The sequence below is a fragment of the Eleutherodactylus coqui genome, chromosome 5 (genome assembly GCF_035609145.1).
Source record: "Eleutherodactylus coqui strain aEleCoq1 chromosome 5, aEleCoq1.hap1, whole genome shotgun sequence".
Taxonomy (NCBI): Eukaryota; Metazoa; Chordata; class Amphibia; order Anura; family Eleutherodactylidae; genus Eleutherodactylus; species Eleutherodactylus coqui.
Window position 1 is genome coordinate 211,406,678 of NC_089841.1, and position 19,929 is coordinate 211,426,606.

Genomic DNA, 19,929 nt, shown 5'->3' on the forward strand with positions numbered 1-19,929 from the left:
AGAGGTGTGCAAGTCTACAAGAAAAATGCCTTATAACATACAATTCATGCCAGTAAGGTTAAGAGGCAATGGATTGTTGGATAACCCCAAGGGCCCATACCTACAGATGTATTGGATGTATTACGTAACTGTGTTCTGTGGATCTGTAATACAGCAAATCACAGAAAAGGGACATATCAATTCCAAAATCACTGCCAGCGGCCATACTTATCATATACTGATACAAAGTACATGGGCAGGTATAGGACCACCATCCTTAGCATGCAGACAGCCAAATTGCTATATGGAGGAGCAGTAGCGCTGTAGCGGATTAAGGGTTGAGCAGTATGAAGATTGTGGGTCACCACCAGGATACATTTTTCAAATGATCTGCCAACATATATACAGTACCAGAATCAACCTTACTGCATAGATATCATACCAGAAGCAAATGTAATGCATATATACGCTACCAGAACCAAGCTTACTGCTTACATTTCAATGCCTACAACCAAGCTTACTACATAGATACAGCACCAGAATTGAGCCTACACTTGTCTCAAAAGAAAAGATGAGTCCATCAAGAAGAGCATATAGTAGATATACATACGGAGATTTGTCTTTGTTGCCCATAACAACCAATCACAGAGCAGCTTTCATCTTCCAAGAGCAGTATAAGGAATAAAAGCTGTGCCATGATTGGTTGCCATGGGTTGCTATAACAAACACAGATTTTCTTTTAGACAGTTTCATAAATCTTGCCTATACTTCTTTTTTACATGGTATACCTCGATGTATTCGAAGGTTTGGTGTGAATCTAGCCAAAATTATATTGGGTTCACACTTGCGCTATTATTGCCGTCATCCAGATCCAGCATAGGAAATGAGTAACGTGTTTTCAGTAAGTGTGCCCGCTCTCAGTGATTTCTGAATTATCAGTAAGTATGGCCAGCTTCCGTCATTTCTGAATTGATATGTCCTTTTTCTTTGATTCCTTTGTAGTGTAGGGACTCGCAAGAAAGCAAGGACCGATGGCTGTCCCCGCTTGTCTTCTGCATCCAGCTGTTCCCCACTCAGAGAGCCCGGCTGTTATACAGCCGAGTGCTCGAAGCGGAGGATCCAGAAGACAAGCAGGGTGACCTGCTTGTCTTCTGCATCCAGCTGTTCACTGCACAGAGCGCCTGGCTGTTATACAGCCGAGCGCTCTGTGCCAGGTATGGAGAACACAGCTGGACGACTCTGTTCTTCATACCCAGCTGTCATCAGGGAGCGGGATACAGCTGAAACAATAGTATCAGCTGTATCCAGCTGTGAATCCGTAATAAGACTCATTGCTGTCTTTCACGATTATAACTCTAAAGACGGATTTTGAGCGAATTTTGAGCGATAATCGTTTTGTCTAAATGGGCCTTTAAGTAGTACCTCGTATTTGTCATTATTTTTGCAGCAAACAGTGCGGCTTTACATGCTGGGGAAGCCTGGGATTTTGGTCCACTGTCGTTCCCTTTAAAGGTACAGGGCAACCCACCGGGCTGAATCATATGTGGCGCCATTAATAGATTATAAGCCAGCATGGTGCACTACCTGTATCGGTTGGTCTGCCACCCTTTGTATGCCTCATTTATGTGCTAAGTCTAATAATAAGCAGCCACTCAGTATGCATTGGTGTGAGCAGTTGTTCATCAGTATCTTGCATCTGTGCAATGTTCCGCCATATAGCAATCTGGCATATTGCTGTATTACAGAGACAAAGCATTGCTTCTCGGAAGACTATGGGGCTTCAAGCAAGGCAACATATGACGCTTGTTCGTCACCCGATTGTATCTTGTATGAGTGCATAAAAATGCTTGATGTTCGTCTGTACCGTGTAAACAGGGAGACATGGAGTTGACCAATGATAGCTGTATGCGGACAACCCGTCTGCCTACAGCGGATCATCCGCTTATGTAGACAGTATTAATAAGCACCAATCAACATGCTCCTTGTTGGGCAGCGCTTGCTACCATGGGCAGATGATCTGCCGATGAACAAGCACCCTTATCGCCGGTTGACTGCACATCTCCCCATCCGACCAATGATAGCTGTATAGGGACAAATGGTGGTATTAAAGATTGTTCATCCTCATGCAGGCAATCCAATGCCATGTCTGAATGGTGGTGAATGAGCACTGAGCAATATGCAGAGTCAGAACCTTAGGGCTCCTCCACCCAGGGCTCCTCAAACAGAATACTGTGCTTGACCACACTATTCTGTCCGACACGAACGTGGAGGCTTCTTATCCCAAAGAGAGCGGCCTGTAGAGATAGGTACCCATCCAGTCAGGTTTGTCTTGGCATGGCAGACGAAATATACCAAATTGTGCGCTAAGAACCTTGCAATGTTTGCAGTTAGTATAAACAACAGTTGTGCGTTTTTCTGCAGCTATGAAGTGTGTATGAGTGCTGAAGCATGGGCTTGTTACTGTATTCTGCAGCCATGGATTATCGGCAGGGGCGTAACTAAAAGCTCAGGGGCCCTGATGCAAAACGTGAGCTGGGGCCCCCCCTCTATCTGTATCTGTACCCGTACCCATACCTAAACCATGCTGCACAGAGACATAACTTGAAGCTTCTGGGCCCCAATGCAAAACCTGTAACAGGGCCCCCAACTATAATGCTTTATTCATAGTACAGGGCTCCCTATATGGAGAAGAGAGGCCTTATGGCCCCCCTAAGGCTCCTGGGCCCGGGTGCAACCGCATCCCCTGCACCCTCTATAGTTACGCCCCTGCTTATCAGTCTAAGCTCCTTCACACACAAATGTTTATCAGTTTAGACTTTTGCTTTTTGCATGCATGAGCCAGTAGCAGTCATGCTCAGAGACATGACTAAGCATGTATACCCACACACTACGCCGCTCGTTAGCCGGATTGCCCAATGCCAGCACAGCACCCATAAATACTTCTAAATAAAACTCTCAGACTTTAACCCAGTTCAAAGTCTACGAACAACCTTGCTTCATAACATCATATAACTTCAGGGGCTGCTTATCACAATTATACTGTGGCGGGTAGCAATCCATGTATATTGCTCAATTTACAAAGAAATGTAGGCTGATATCACCTTACTTTATCTGTCACTAAAGGCAAATCAGGACTTGTGGGATTTCCAAGAGTGAAGGAAGGAATTTCTGTTTTCTCTAAGACATTCTTCTTAGTAGGTTGCACTATACCTTTGCTGCATAGTATGAGCCCAGGTAAAGTAGACCTCCAATCTGCAAGGGGTTACAGCAGTAGGTGCTCTATTCTACTGGTACACAGGGTATCGTCTTGAAGGGGTATTCTAGAACATTTATTTTCTCTATTGATGACCGACTCAGAGGCGTAACTTGAAGCTCCTGGGCCCCAATGCAAAACCTGGAATGGGGCCCCCAACTATAATGCTTTATTCATAGTACTGGGCTTCCTATATGGAGAAGAGAGGCCTTATGGCCCCCCCAAGGCTCCTGGGCCCGGGTGCAACCGCATCCCCGGAATTCTCTATAGTTACGCCCCTGGACCGACCTATTGGAGTACCAGCCATGCTGTGCTATGGTTAGTTCTTTCTGCTTCCTGTGCTGACTATAGTTCCAGCGGCTCTGGACATCAGCTGATTGTCGAGCATCCGAGCCGCGGGTCCCTGACAATCATCTGCAGAACTAAAGGCCCTTTTTACACGTAAGGGTTTGTTCAAAAAGTTGTTCAATCAAGTGAAAAATGAACGACAATGACTGAACAATGAATGATAATATCTTCGCTTTTCCTAATCTAGGCATAAAAATCATCATTGGCTCGTTAACTAATCGTTCAGTCTGTATTTATTTAGCGTTTTTGGACTATAAGACTGTAAAGGTCCTTCTACGCAGGTCGATTATAAGGCCCAAATGTTTCTCTGAACACTTACTTGCCCAACAATCACGCCGTATGGTGAACCTTTCCCACGGGACGAAATATTCCACAACGCTGTTGCAGAATATGCCATCCCTGAAGTCTACATTAAAATCTACACTGCTACCTGCAAATTTTTGTGCAAAATTGTGGGCAGGATTTTGCTATGTTCAATTCTGCACCAAAATCCACACAGTAACAGATTTTGGGGCAGAATATTCCATAATGCTGTCGCCGAATATTACATTCCTGTGTGAAAGGTCCCATAAAAGGACCAATGATCAGCCAACGAACGAGCGAACACATGTTCGTTTAGTGGTAGTTCAACTTCAGTAGGTATAAAAATCCTCATTGATTAGTGCTACATTAACCATGTTAACAGGGAAATATATAGCTGGTCCAGGGGCGTAACTAAAGGCTTAGGGGCCCTGATGCAAAACGTGAGCGGGGGCCCCCCTCTATCTGTATCTGTACCCGTACCCATACCTAAACCATTCTGCACAGAGACATAACTTGAAGCTTCTGGGCCCCAATGCAAAACCTGTAACAGATCCCCCAACTATAATGCTTTATTTATCGTACTGGGCTCCCTATATGGAGAAGAGAGGCCTTATGGGCCCCCTAAGGCTCCTGGGCTCGCGTGCAACCGCATCCCCTGCACCCTCTATAGTTACGCCCCTGAGCTGGTCTATAGGACAAACAATTTTACCAGCGCTCATTCCTCCCCATGAGTCTTGGCCCATGTAAAAGAAAGTTAAATGAGCGAAGATCGGCATCATCTCGATCAGCACTTGTTGGATTGGGCTTGTCGAAAACTCACCTAAGAGGACTTTGAAGACACTGCTGACAATGTAAAAAGTCTGCAAAAAGTGCCTGCAGCCTGCAATGTGAATCCAGGAAGGAGTGCAGCGCATAGGGAGGGGGTCTTAAAGTTGCAAGAAAGAGAAGATACAGTGTGCAAAAGTTGCAAGAAAGAGAAGATACAGTGTGCAGCCACAAATGGGAAGTGCTGGAGGAGTGCGGCCAACTCCAGTCTGCTCCATGTTCCTTAGGCAGGGTTTCTGCTTTAATATACACAACACTATTATGTAATCATTAGGAAACATAAAGGAACTGCCAGAATATGAGGCAAAGCACAGGAGCTGGCAATGGGGAAGAAAGTGCATACAGTCCTCTTCTACTGCCACAATATAGTCCAAAAAAAGCTCTCCGAAAGAAAGATAATTCCCTTTCTCAATGCCTGAAAACTAAATAGGCAGATTATTGAGTTACAGGTTGACCCGATATTCAGTCAGATTTAACCTTCTGGTTTTTATATTCTCCCAGAATAATTTTTCCATTAAATGTTGGAGGAAAGCCTAAAACGATATCCCGGGAATCACCTCTGAACATACAGCCTCTGCAACATGTGTCTCCTGGCTGCTATCATGCAATTATTCTGCTTGTATTAAACCAAAACAGACTAAAGCTGCAGATGAAACCTCCAGCAATAGAACCTGCCTGGATGGAAGCTGTAGAAAGCTTAGGTATTACTTAGAATATATTGCGCAGCTGCCGGGTTCACATCTGCACTGGAACGGTCGCCGATGCGGCACAAGATACCGGAAGAAATAGCGTTGCATGCAGTAGAATGCCGGGCATTATAGCCAATGGGGTCCGTTCTGAGCTGTTTGGTTCCATCATAAAACGGATTCGTTCAGCTAGAGGATTCCCCTTCCATGCTCCCCAGGAAAACAGACTGCTGTAGATGTGAAAGCAGCCTAAGGTTGGGTTCACATCTGTGCTGGAACCACTGGCGTAACTATAGAGGATGCAGGGGATGCGGTTGCACCAGGGCACAGGAGCCTTGGGGGGCCCATAAGGCCTCTCTTCTCCATATAGGGAGCCCAGTACTATGAATAAAGAATTATAGTTGGGGACCCTGTTACAGGTTTTCCATTGGGGCCCAGGAACTTCAAGTTACGCCTCTGGCTGGAGCCTCTGTTCCGCACAAAATACAATATCGGACAAAATAGTGCCGCATGCTGGGCAGCTGAGCGGAAACCGATCAGACCCCATTATATAGTCAATGAGGTTCGTTTGGCAAGGAGATTCCCCTTTCCTGCTTCCTGAATGGAACAAGAAACCGGAATTTGCTACCTTAAAGAAAGGTCATCAGGCTTCTTGATGCGTTACCTTTCTACTCCAACTGTTTGGTAAGCACAACCCAACTACAGTATGTCTTGGCCAATCCTAGTAGCAAATGACTTGGGTTTATGTGAAGTAGGCACTCTAGCAGAAAAGGGTTCACCCGATAATAGGCAAGCCCTATAAGAACTACTACCATTCAACAATGGACAACAGAATATTCTACCATAGATGTACAAAATGTATCACCTGGAAATATGATGAACTCTGGACTGTAATGAGAATATTGTATATAGAGTCAGGTATTCTTCCTGTACGCATGTAGAGGTTTAGTGGTTACTAATATGCCCCTTATTTGCTAAGAAATACTACAAATTCCACACTTGAAGTCGTCTTATATAAACATTACAAATGACTAATTATCTGAAACGATAGAATTTCTGGCAATTCTACAAAAGTCGGAGCTCAATAGAAAGCCCATCTTCTAATATTCAGTAGTTTTAGGTCTCCTTCCGCACTACGATTGAAGTTGCTTGAACAAAGGGAGTCAGTACACCAGCTGAAACTAACTGGAACATCAAAGATGCAGAGCAATTCAATATGGTTTGATAATATCTAAATTTCAGAAAACAGCCAACACATCTAGACTTACACAGTGAGGAAATCAAGTAATGGAAGTATCAGGACCAACGGCTTTTCTGGAACATTAATATTAGGATAGGCCATAAATAATGGATAGATAGGGGAATGGGACTGCAGTAGCCGGCACAATCACAACTCTATGTATGCCTGTGCCTGGCAATGATGGAAGAGGGCTTCTGCTGACGGAAAAAACAGGGCAATTTCACGGGAATTAAATTCCCTAATGCTGTGTCTGTGCTAACTAGATTCACTCCTACATAAAGGGATATTCGTTAATTGCTATTTAGGCAGATTCCAAATATATGCACTGAACGGCCACTCAATTGGAGGCTCCCATCTAGTAGTGCGTTGGACCCCCTTTGACCTTCAGAACTGCAGCATTTCATCATAGTATAGATTCCATTAGGTGTAAGAATTGTTCTGCAGGAACATCGCCCCTGCGGACGGGAAGCTTCTTGCAGTTGCTGCAAATTAGATGGAAGTACTGGCATGCTCCGAACAGCTAAATGAAGGGGTCATTGATTCAGGTTGCTTGTTCCAAATTCTGACCCTTCCAGCAGCATGGTGCAACAGAAATCTGGATTCTTCTGACCAGGTGATGTTCTAACATTGTTCATGGATACAAATGCTGTGGCCTTTTGCCTTTCTGCTTCTTTTAGACAGTAATGACATTCAAACTGGTCATCTGCTGTTGTAGCCCATCCGTACTATGGAATGAGAAGTTGATTGTTTGCACATCTAAGCTGGAGTATTGTTATTGTATTTGGCTGAATGTTCATTCATCAGAATGATTCTTGACATCCTCCTTTGACCCCTTTTCATTGACAAATTGTTGCATGCAGAGTATTCCCTTTCGCTGGATGCTTTTACTCAATCATACCATTCCTGCTATATTCTTGACAGCATTGAATAAAAAAATCCATAAGGTTGACAATCTTTGAAATACTGAGCCCCGGCTAGTCTAGCACAGATGAGAGCATGCCTCGTAGAAATCACCCACATCACATGATTTTCCCGTTGTAATGTGGATTCACACTGAATCTGATCCCGACGGTCGTCCAGTGTAAAGCATTGCAGTATTAAGGAGCACTGAAACCCCTGCGATCAGCTGTCATGGGTAAAGTCTTGTACTGATGCATGTGCATCGCTGTGGAGACTTACAATTCACCAAACCTAAGAGTCATGCTGGATGTGGTTCAAAGTAACACATCCATTAATCCCCATTGATTTCAACAGCGTTTACAAAAAACTCAAAGACTTCCGTTTGCTTATATTCCTTGAGGATGCGCTATTTTCTTGTCCAAAAAAAACAAACCAGAAGTCTACAGCATTATTTTTCCATCAAAAGAACTGAAACTTCACAGAATGGAAGCAAACGGAAGCTTTTCCATCTGCTTTCTTTTTTTTTTTAAAACTCGATTGAAATCAATGGTGAAAAAGAGTTTGGAGCAGAAAGATAGAATCCCTGAACTGAGCTTTAATGCAGGTGTGAAAGCAGCCTTAGGGCTCATGTCCACGGGGACAGATCCGCAGTGGATCACCCGCACGCGTGATCCGCGCCCCATAGGAATGCATTGAACACCCGCAGGTAGTTAAATACCTGCGGATGTCATTTTACCTTGAGGCACGGATTGCGTGTGCAAGAAAACACCCGCAGCATGCTCCATTTTAGTGCGGGTCTCCCGCAGGCTTCTATTGAAGCCTATGGAAGCCGTTCGGATCCGCGGCACACCCGCAGATGAACTCCTGCTCTCCGGCACGGGAGAGCAGAAGTTAAAAAAAAAAAAGAGTGCACGGCACATGCCGAGTACATCCACTGGGCCGAAGAAAGAAGATCCGGCCGCAACGGAGGGCAGATCCGCAGCGTCCGGACAGGTAAGTAAATTCTTATTTTTAGGCCTCATGTCCGCGGGAAAGGAGGGCCCCGCTGCGGGATTCTGCATGAAGAATCCGCGACGGGCCCGATTTTTCCCGTGGACTTGAGGCCTTAGGGTTCTTTCACATGACCAAATGCATTTCTCAGTTAGGCTGTATGGACCATAAAATTGCACGAATGAAGAATTGATGCGATCGAGGCCAGAACTTTAGCCGCGTATTTCTGCCATTCACACAGGTGGCTGCTTCGTATTGGAAAAAAAGGCGCTGCAGCGTGGAAATCCAATCGATCGGCAGAGATCCTCGGAATGACTGCTAATGATTAAATAGAGCCAGCGGTCTTCTTTTCCCAGCGTTGTACGCAGGGTAACTCCCTCCCCCTACTTTTTTTCTGCTTCCATAAAAGTCTTTGGGAGCTACCAGCGTATCTCAGCAAAAGATAGGGCAAGACCCATCTTTTGAGGCGGCGTATAAAAATGGAAACAGTCACCGATGTGCTTTTTTTCCCAGAGCGATTTTTTTTGTACGCACCCAAGAATTATTTATCTGAATGAATACATTGGAATCCAAAGCTTCGCATGGTTGCAATTTTTGGGCGACTAAATAGCTGCGTATATATGGTCATGTAAATAAAGCCCCATTTACACGGAATAATCTGTCGGGCAAACAATCGCTGGCATCGCTCAGAGAATGGCCACCATGGAGGCGGGGCGGCTGGAGAGCGTTCTCCCACCACCCGCCTCTAATCACTGTAAGCAGACAGCTGTCCAATACTGAAGACTGCTGTTTACACTGAACGGCTACTCGTTCAGGTCTCGTCTGCATTTCTGAACAACTGAACAACTATCACTCAGTCATTCAGTCGCTGCTTGCGTGTATACGGGACAACTATCATTCAAACTCTTGTGGGAGTGTGGGGTTTTAAACAATTCTGAACGAATCATTAAGGCCTTAGGCCGAATGCCCACGGATGGATTTTCACTGTCATACGTAGCCAGACGCCCGCCGCAAATTCCGCAGCAGTGTTTGTCTATAGACATGCTAGGCTAAAAGATTCTCCCCTGCCCACGAGCGGAAAACAACTACGATTTTCCGCTCGTGGGGGAAAATGGCAGCATGTTCTATTCTGTGCGGAAAATCGCACGGACAGCTTCCATTGCAGTCAATATAAGCCGTCCGTCTCGTGATACTTCCGCAGTGAGCACTGCAGAAGAATCATGGGAATCCACGTCATAGCCCGGCGCGCCATGCACTGCACTGCCCATGCTCGCCAACCGAGACACTCGCAGCTGATCCGGACAGGTGAGTATGGGTCTCTTTGGGGCACCAGGCCTGATTCCACTGTGAGATTTCGCCGTCGGAATCCGACCCATCCGAGGCCTTAGTCTAATAATCCATCCATTTCTTAGGTCTAGTAGCGGCCCATGCTGTGTTACCTTTCAGTGTCATTGAAATCTGCTTAGTGTCATTTACAATATAGTCAGATGTTCTTTCTTTGCTACTTAGTAACAATAGTTTGTAGTCTTTTTAGTAGCAAGTAAAGAGCAATTGAATTTTAAATAATGTGTCAAATATAAACAAGACTGCAGCTATACCTTACAAAGGCGGCATGGCTGTACTTCCCTAGCCCACCAAGCACCTCGTTTGGGGTTAAACAAGCCTGAGGGGAAGATGCTTTCACCAGTTAGTGAACATGGGCCCCCCAGGCTGCAGGTCTTGTAGCGGACTCTTGTAACAATATGGCACACAGAGCTCAGAGACTGATTGAGGTTATAATGAGAGATGCAACAAGACTGGAATGTTGGAGGGGAAGTTCTTGCTTCATACAACACTTACATCATTAGTGGAACAAAAGGTGCTCTGGGGTTTGTATTGATTATTAAAAACATATTTTACTGGCGGCCGCAGATATGTTACTGATTTTCACATTATATCTCAGTATCTGAGTACAAAAGACTGTAAACATAATCAACTGCTACACATTAAGAAAACCAGAGCAGGAGAAGACAGACCAAACTCTAGGAGGACCCGGAAAATCTGACCAAATCTATTGGATGTCTTTTGAGGCATCTCAGCACAAACATATGGAAATGACAAGCATTCTGCAGGCAAGTTTCAGCAACTATCAGAAAGCCTGGCACAAGTTCGCTTCCCCGATGGGTATTTGAAAGGTGGCTGCAGATCTGGAAATCCCTTGGCTTCTGGATTCATTTAATCATGTTAATAAACCGATTATAATAGGAACTAAAGAAAAGTCTCCGAGCATTCATTAATTCAATACATTCGTGTTAGGACAAATGATTCCAAATGGAACATCATCGCATATGACAATAGTTATGTGAACATCAGCAATACTGCAATGTCACTGCATAAGAGAAGAGGAACCTGGACAGCCAGAGTGATGCAACATGACTGCATGTCATAATACCTGTTATATCACTGCACAGCATCATAATAATAGCATGGGCATTACTGGATACAGTAAGAATACCTGTTCTATCACTGCTTACCATAATCACCTGGACATCACTGTATACAACAGAAAAGATGGACATCACTACATATAATAATAGCAAGCTAGATATCAGTTCATAGATTAATAGTAAACGACATATCACAGCATCACTGCACACAATAATACTAAGCTGGACGGAACTGCAGACAAAAAGAGTTAACTGAAACCACTGCAAACAGTAGGAGAATGATGGATATCACTGCATAACAGTAAGGGCTCTTGCACACTTGCAGTTCTCTTGCGCATTTTTTTCACGCGATACGCTGAGTTGTTTTTTTTTACGGGAATGTTAATGGCACTTTCTCATGTTAAAAACGCATTGTACAAAAATTGCAAGTTTGGACTTTGCAATTTTTGTGTGATACGTTTTTAACATTAGAAAGTCCCATTGACATTCGCGTTTAAAAAAACGCAGTGATATCGCATGGATCACTGCATACGATAATAGTAAGCTGTGCACCACTGCATACGATAATAGTAAGCTGTACACCACTGCATATGATAATAGTAAGCTGTACACCACTGCATATGATATTAGTAAGCTGTGCACCACTGCATACGATAATAGTAAGCTGTACACAACTGCATACGATATTAGTAAGCTGTACACAACTGCATACGATAATAGTAAGCTGTACACCACTGCATACGATAATAGTAAGCTGTACACCACTGCATACGATATTAGTAAGCTGTACACCACTGCATACGATATTAGTAGGCTTGACATCACTGCATACAATAATAGTAAGCTGTACACCACTGCATATGATATTAGTAAGCTTGACATCACTGCATACGATAATAGTAAGCTGTACACCCCTGCATACGATAATAGTAAGCTGTACACCCCTGCATACGATAATAGTAAATTGGACACCATTGCATACGCTAATAGTAAACTAGATATCACTGCATGTGGTAATAGTAAATTGGACACAATTGCATTTGATAATAGTAACCTTGAAACCACTGTATACAATAATAGTCAGGTAGAAACCACTGCATACGATAACAGTAAGCTGGACACCACTGCATATGATAATAGTAAACTGGACACCACTGCATACAATAATAGTAAGTTGGACACCACTTAATACAATAGTAAGCTGGACACCACTACATACGATAATAGTAAGCTGCACACCACTGCATACGATAATAGTAAGTTGAACACAACTGCATATGATAATAGTAACCTTGAAACCACTGTATACGAAATAGCAAGTTGGACAGCACTGCTTATGATAATAGTAAGTTGGACACCACTGCATATGATAATAGTAAGTTGGACACAACTGCATATGATAATAGTAACCTTGAAACCACTGTATACGAAAATAGCAAGTTGGACAGCACTGCTTATGATAATAGTAAGTTGGACACCACTGCATACGATAATAGTAAGTTGGACACCACTGCATACGATAATAGTAAGCTGAACATCACTGCATGTGATAATAGTTAGCTGTACATCATTGTATGCGATAATAGTAAGTTGGACACCACTGCATACGATAATAGTAAGCTGGACACCACTGCTTATGATAATAGTAAGTTGGACACCACTGCATACGATAATAGTAAGCTGAACATCACTGCATATGATAATAGTTAGCTGTACATCATTGTATGTGATAATAGTAAGTTGGACACCACTGCATACGATAATAGTAAGCTGGACACCACTGCATACTATAACAGTAAGCTTGACATCACTGCATACGATAATAGTAACCTGGACACCACAGCATACGATATTAGTAAGTTGGACATCACTGTATATGATAATAGTAAGCTGGACACCACTGCATACGATAATAGTAAGTTGGACACCACTGCATATGATAATAGTAAGCTGGACACCACTGCATACTATAACAGTAAGCTTGACATCACTGCATACGATAATAGTAACCTGGACACCACAGCATACAATATTAGTAAGTTGGACATCACTGTATATGATAATAGTAAGCTGGACACCACTGCATACGATAATAGTAAGTTGGACACCACTGCATATGATAATAGTAAGCTGGACATCACTGCATACGATAATGGTAAGTTGGACACCACTGCATACGATAATAGTAAGCTGGACATCACTGCAAGCAACAATAACCTGGCTATTAGTGTATAAAATAGTAATCTCTGTATTGCTATATACGACATTAGAAATCTAGACATTATGTTATATAATGATAGCAATCTGAACTTTACTGTATACAATAATAGTAACCAGGACATCAGTACATACAACACTAGTAACCTACATATGGCTACATACAATATTAGTAACGTCACACCACAAACTATATGAAGACCCTGTTCACATTGGGTTTTAGCATGTGTAAGTGGTGGGAAAAGCTCTCAACATACTGTATACATTAAACGGACGCGCTGACAGATGTCCAACCATCCATCACCCATAAGCTTTAATAGCATCTGTTTAACGGATGTGTCACATGCTTTTCATCAGCTTTTCGTGATGTTTCTGTTAAATGTCTATGGGTGATGAATGCTACAGTTAGGCATCTATTTAATGCATCTGTTACCCCCAGGCTATAATCGCATGCTTTTATTGGATACATCATGGAAAGCTATTGAAAAGCTGTAGATGTATATATGTTTAATGGAACCTGTGACAGATACCTTACAGGTTCGTCCCTCACCCATAAGCTACCATGTTAAAAACAAAATTACGTTTAAAGGCTCTGGCTCACTAGCGTTTTTTTTTTCAGCCACGTGTAGACCATTTAAAAAACAGACTACATGCGGACAGCATACAAACCCATGTTATTATAGTATGCAACACATATGCAGGCATGGACTGCGTGAAAAAAACTCATAGCACGCACTACTGTGATCCATTTAAAAAAATGCAGGACGTGGACACCATCCGTGTGCAGCCTTTGTGCTGTCTATCTTTTTTAATAAATTCAGAAAAAAATTGGGATTGATTCAGATTCTTTTTTTTGGGGGGGGGGGGGGGAAGTGGGGTCGGGTGAAAGATGGATGACACAAGGAAAGAAAAAAATGGACACGCAGACCAAATATGGAGGCCACCGGGAGCTGCAGAAGTATAACAAAAAGTGTTATTTTGTGGATTTAACAGACTTTTTTCTCTTTTTTTACGCAAGCGTGCACCTAGCCTAATGTATATGTTTTTACTGGCCTTTGCAGGATAGACTAGCATAGTCTACTATGTCCAACCGCTGGGAGCCCAAGGGATGAGAACAGCACCCCCCCAAATTCCCTGGGAGAGTGGAGTAGCAGTCCGCCTACATCATTCCATTTCCTTGTATGGGACATATATCACCTATATTGTGGAAAGGTTATAACTGTTTTTGGTGGGATAACCTGTTAAATATTGACATCTATATCACTGCATATAATAATACTAACCTAGACATCATAACAGACAATACTAGTAACTTTGATATCCCTGCATGGACATCACAGTAATCTCCATATAACCGCATTCAATAACAGTAACCAACCTGGACATTACTTCACACACTAATATAAGCCAGAACATTACTTCACATAATAGTAGTACCATCCAAATATAGCAACCTGAAGATTGCTGTACGCAAGGATAGCAAACTGGACATTCATTATAATGACTATAATAATATCTACAGCCTTATAACAGAAGCTGAAATGTGCCAAAATATAAAACTCTGTTCACACTATTCCGTCACTTTTATTGAAATACCTAGAGCAGCATCCCAAACTATTTCAATTAGATGTTTGGCTACATTTTTAGTCTAATTTCCATCTGGTTCCCATTGTTTAAGGATACAGAATAGTATAATCTACTATGCTACACTACCTTGTGAAAAACACCTAACATACCCCATTAAAGGCAATGACATCCATTGGGGTCTATCCTATGCTTCCATTAGGGACCTTTCACACTTGTGGAATATTTCTGCAAGATGCATGAAAAGATGCCAAAAATACTGCACCAAAATCTGTGTGTATGGAGCAGAAATCCGCAGCAGCTGCGTATTTCGGTGCGTTTTGCGGAAATATTCTACACGTGTGAAAGGTCCCTTTAAAGCAGCCTGCATTCTTCCTAGAGAACAGCAGCCACAGGCTGTAATGAAATGACCTGATCTGGATCTTCTACGCTTCTCGGCTGTGTTTTTTGAATGACGCCTGTGTGATGTGATTCTGACCACAGGAATATTATGGATTTGATGTTTTTGCGATTCGTCACCATGAAGTGTCAGCTTCTTCTATGTATTCCGCAAATACTTTTAAAAAGAAACCTCATTTTTACAAATCCTCTTGGAAGTTTTTAACACTTCGTTCTTCCCAGAGCTGAAGTTCCACAATTTTGCCACCGTCACCGACATCCTTCACCACTACAGACTGAAACATGTTATGACCCTGCACAAGGTGAACACCATAATATCATTACAGCTATGCTACTGGAATAGTCAGGTAATAAGTGGAAATAATATATTATTGTAGATTGGGTAAGTGTTTGATTGTTATTCTAGAATTGTGACTTTTTACATTTAACAATCTGACAGATGGTCATCCATGACTGACAGTGTATCCCGTGCTATGAAAATCATTGGCACTGTTATGATAACTCTAGTTGATGATACAATGTTTCATAAAAGGAAACATTGTTTATTATTTTTCCTCCAGTGAACGATTGTCTCAGTTGCCCCCATGTAACCTGTTTTCTCCTATACTCCCACCCTCCCCCCTGAAGACCAGGGTTGACAAGGGTTAGCTTTTATCACAGAGGTATCAAAGTCCACACTGACTTCTCTCATTGCCTGTACTTGAAGCTAAGTAAACGTCCCAGAGAATATCCACCCAGGAAATCTGTCATGGACTACACACAATCTTGCACCCCATAATGAAAAGAAGCTTGGCTTTCAGTGCTGTGCAATACATAAAGCCAAACTAGAGAAGCAGGAAGCGTGCAAGGACATAATGTGTGGTCATGTCACAGGTTTGCTAGCTCAGACTCTTGGAAGCATGAAGTGTCACCACCTGCATCTGCTCAGCAGTCAGTGCCCCCTAGATCTGCTACTACAGACTGCTTCTACTGCAGCCCCTCCAGTGTCAGAAGTCCTTTTAATGACCAGAACTAGTATGCTGTTCTATAATTATATAGTAACAAAGTCAGATTTACCCATCTGTCACTACATCAACTCAAACATTTAACCCAAGAAGGTAACAATCCAAGTTTCATGCCATGTCTCAGCATCAGTGATGCAGCCAATTCAGCAGCATTCTCCACTTCCTGACACACAAACTTATTAACTAAGTTCTACAGAGATCCAGAAAGCAAAGTGCATACAGACATACAGGGTCAGATGCTACATCCAGGCTGGTAAACCCCATAGACAGCAAATCCTCCAGAGAAAGTTTAGCTTGGCATTCTGTATCTGTAGTGAGGTACAGACTGCTATCATGTGTAAAGGCTCATGTCTTTTTGACAGTACTCCTCCATTATGCTCTGCTGGGACTTGCAGTTCTACAAAGACTGTATTCTCTGGCATTGTAAAGCAGTGCTCCCCATCGTATAACCTGTGGATTGTCCAGCACAGTACAGATGTGGCAGTGCAGGCACAGTAATGATGGGGTACCCAGTGTGGGGGTACAGCATAACAGAATGTATAGTGCATTGAATCACATGCTGGAAGTCACCCCACATGGAGGCAGAAAAGTTCTGCAGATGGCATGAAACAAGCAGTGCATTACCTTTCCCATGTTGATGTATCCATACTTGCTAGCTATCCTGTCGGCTTCCTGGGCTCCCCCTTTTATCCTCACAGCCCAGTGGTTGGTGTATATACGAGTCCAGCATGTAGGTACAAGAATGCCCAGCTGCACAGTCAGGACGAAGAGCAGAGACCCAGCAGGCAGCAGTTTCCAAGCCATGGTATGTCCTGCTGTCCCTGAAGACAAGTCCCCTGCTCCTCAGAGAGGGGTGGCACACTCAGACAGGTGAGGGCACACTCCAGCACTGCACACTCCAGGGTCAGCCCAGCACACAGGAGAGAAACTTCCCCAGCACTTGCAGAGCCCCCTGCTTGTCTCCTCACTTTGGGATCACCCTGCACTTTGGCTCTGGGCTCCTGCTGCCAAGTGCTAATCCTGATGCCCTCCTCCTTTCACAATGCCAGGGTGACAATCCACACGCTGCTGGCACCTTAGAGGTGAGTGTGGAGTGTGAGTGTACAAGCAGTTCTCTCCTCTCCCTCACTGCATAAATGACTGCCCCCCTCCTGTACCCAGATGGAAGAGGGAGGCTGCGGCTCATTGTCCCTCCTACCCCTCTACTAGCTGCCCACCCCCTGCCACTCACACTGCAACGAGATCTGCTTCACTTTCTGATTCCGGGCTCAACTTGGGTTCTTATTCAGCATTCATGTAAAATGTCTTTTTTTTTTGCTTGTCCATTAATGAGGAAAACTTATTTCTAGAATGAATTACATTGCAGTGAGTCGCTGTGAAGGCAAATCAGGTGAAGACAGCTAAAAAAAATCTGGTACAAAGATGGGCATTAAAGTGGGCACCCAGAAGTGTGATTTAAAGGGTTAAGTGAATGTGAGGCACTGATCTTGCACTGCCAAACACACAGAGGGTAATACCTTTCATCAAAAACGGTTGAATCTAGCCTGGCACAAAGTGGTTCTGGGCATAAAAGCTGGCATCAGAATGGGCAGATGAACACTTTTTACCGAGTTGAATAAGTAACTGGTGTTTTCAAAGGGTTAACTGAGTTTGATACGCTGATAAAACACTGTCAGCAGGCAGAGAGTCTGTATCAATGCTCGGAGAAGTTCAGCCTGGCTGAAAGTGATTCTGGGCATAAAAGCTGGCATCAAAGCGGGCAGATGAACAGTTTTTACTGATTTGAATAAATAACTGGTGTTTTCAAAGGGTTAAGGCTGCCTTCACATCTGCGCCAGAACCTCAGTTTGGAGGTTCTGTCACAGATCCGGTTAGAGATGAGCGAACGTACTCGGTAAGGGCGATTTCGCAATTGAGCACCGCGATTTTCGAGTACTTCACTACTCGGGTGAAAAGTACTCGGGTGCGCCGGGGGCCGGGGAGAGGCGGGGGGTAGCAGCAGGGAGCAGGGGGGAGCCCTCTCTCTCTCCCTCTCCCCCCCACTCCCCGCTGCAACCCCCCGCGCCGCCACGGCGACCCCCGAATTTTTTCGCCCGAGTACGGAAGTACTCGAAAATCGCGGTATTCGGGCGAAAAAGGGGCGTGGCCGAGCACGTTCGCTCATCTCTAGATCCGGTACAAAATATCTGACTAAATAGCGCTGCGTGCAACGCTTTTGCTTCCCGTAAACTGTCAGGCAGCTGAGCGAAAACCAAACGGACGCCATTGTAGTCCATCGGGGGCTGTTTGGCGCTGTTCGGTTCGGTCATAAAACGGACCAATTTGGCCAGAGAATTCCACTATCCTGCTACCCGAACGGAACAGGAAAACAGAACCCCAGACGCAGATAGGAAAGCAGCCTGAGTTTGGTACACTGATAAGACACTGCCAGCATGCAGAGGGTGATGCTCTGGATGAATACTCTGATAAGGTCAGCCTTGGTCAGAGTGATTCTGGGCATAAAAGCTGGCATCAAAGTGGACATATTAACAGTTTTTACTGACTTCAATAAGTAGCTGGTGTTTTCAAAGGGTTAAAGCTGCCTTTATATGTGCAGGGCGGAACCGCAGTTTGGAGGTTCTGTTACAGATCCGGGAATTCATATCCGTATTATCCTATAAGAAATAGCTCTGCATGCAGCGTTTTCTCTTCTGGTGAAATACGGGGCCGCTGAGCGAAAACCGAACAGACCCCATTATAGTCAGTCAGGGTCTGTTCGGTCATAAAACAGACCAGTTTGGCCAGGGGATTCCACTTTCCTGCTAAACGAATGGCGTTTTAAAGGATTTTTGAACGTAAGAAATGCCACATTCAAACGAACGCCACGCTAAATGCTGTAAAAAAAAAAAAAGGTCTGTGTTTGAGTGGCATCACACTGCGAACACTGCCCCCATCAAGTGCAACTGAGCCTAGCCGGGCCCAAAGTGGTTCTGTTTAGAGATGAGCGAGCACGCTTGTGTAAGGCTGCTGCTCGATTGAGTAGCAGTCTTATCGAGTAACTGTGTACTCGTCCGAGCAGCATGCATGGGGCCGCAGGGGCCAGCAGGGGGCGGGGGGGGGGGGGGGGCGGGGGAGAGAGAGATCTGGAGTTTTCAAAGGGTTAAAGGGATTTAGGACACTGTTCGAACAATTAACATAGCGTGTGATGTCCCACATCAAATACAATTTAGTTTAGCCTGGTCCAGATTGGTTCTGGGCATAAAAGCTGGCATCAAAGTGAGCAAAAGACTACTTTTTACTGAATGGAATAAGCAACTTGTGTTTTCAAAGGGTTAGATGAGTTTGGGTCAATGTTCTCCCATTGCCAACACACAGAGGGTGATGCTCAATGTTAGAATCACTTTGGGTTGAATTCAATAGGATTTAAGGATAAAAACTGGCATTCAGGTGCACAGATGGCCATTCTTTACCGATCTTATTAACTCTTTCGCAACCAAGGGAATACATGTACACCTTCGGTCACCGGATAGAGTTTGGAGCATGCTTGTCAACTGAGCCTGCTCTATACACGATGGATGTCAGCTGTATTAAACCCGCAATTCACACTATCGGATTTAACTGTGATTGCGGATGTTAACCCTTTGGTGATTCCAAGAGCCAGAACATTTTTATTTTTTCTCCCACATGGCCATATGAGGCCTTGTTTTTTGGAGGAGGAGTTGTATCTTCTGATGGTATTACTATGGGGAACATACAATGTATTGCTTAACCTTTATTCATTTATTTTGGGGAGGAT

The 19,929-nt window shown here is 43.9% G+C and overlaps 1 protein-coding gene across 3 annotated transcripts in view; it reads right to left on the bottom strand.

Moving 5' to 3' along the window:
* The window catches only part of PCSK5 (proprotein convertase subtilisin/kexin type 5), a 436,962-nt gene extending 419,650 nt beyond the window's left edge, over positions 1–17,312 (bottom strand). The window contains exon 1 of one of the 3 annotated variants that reach the window (XM_066604156.1): positions 16,779–17,312. In XM_066604156.1, the coding sequence (XP_066460253.1) occupies positions 16,779–16,958 (180 nt within the window). In that variant the 5' untranslated portion in view covers positions 16,959–17,312. The remainder of the gene's footprint in view (positions 1–16,778) is intronic. The other 2 variants (XM_066604155.1, XM_066604154.1) reach the window with 2 other exon arrangements.
* Between the last annotated feature and the right edge of the window lie 2,617 nt (positions 17,313–19,929).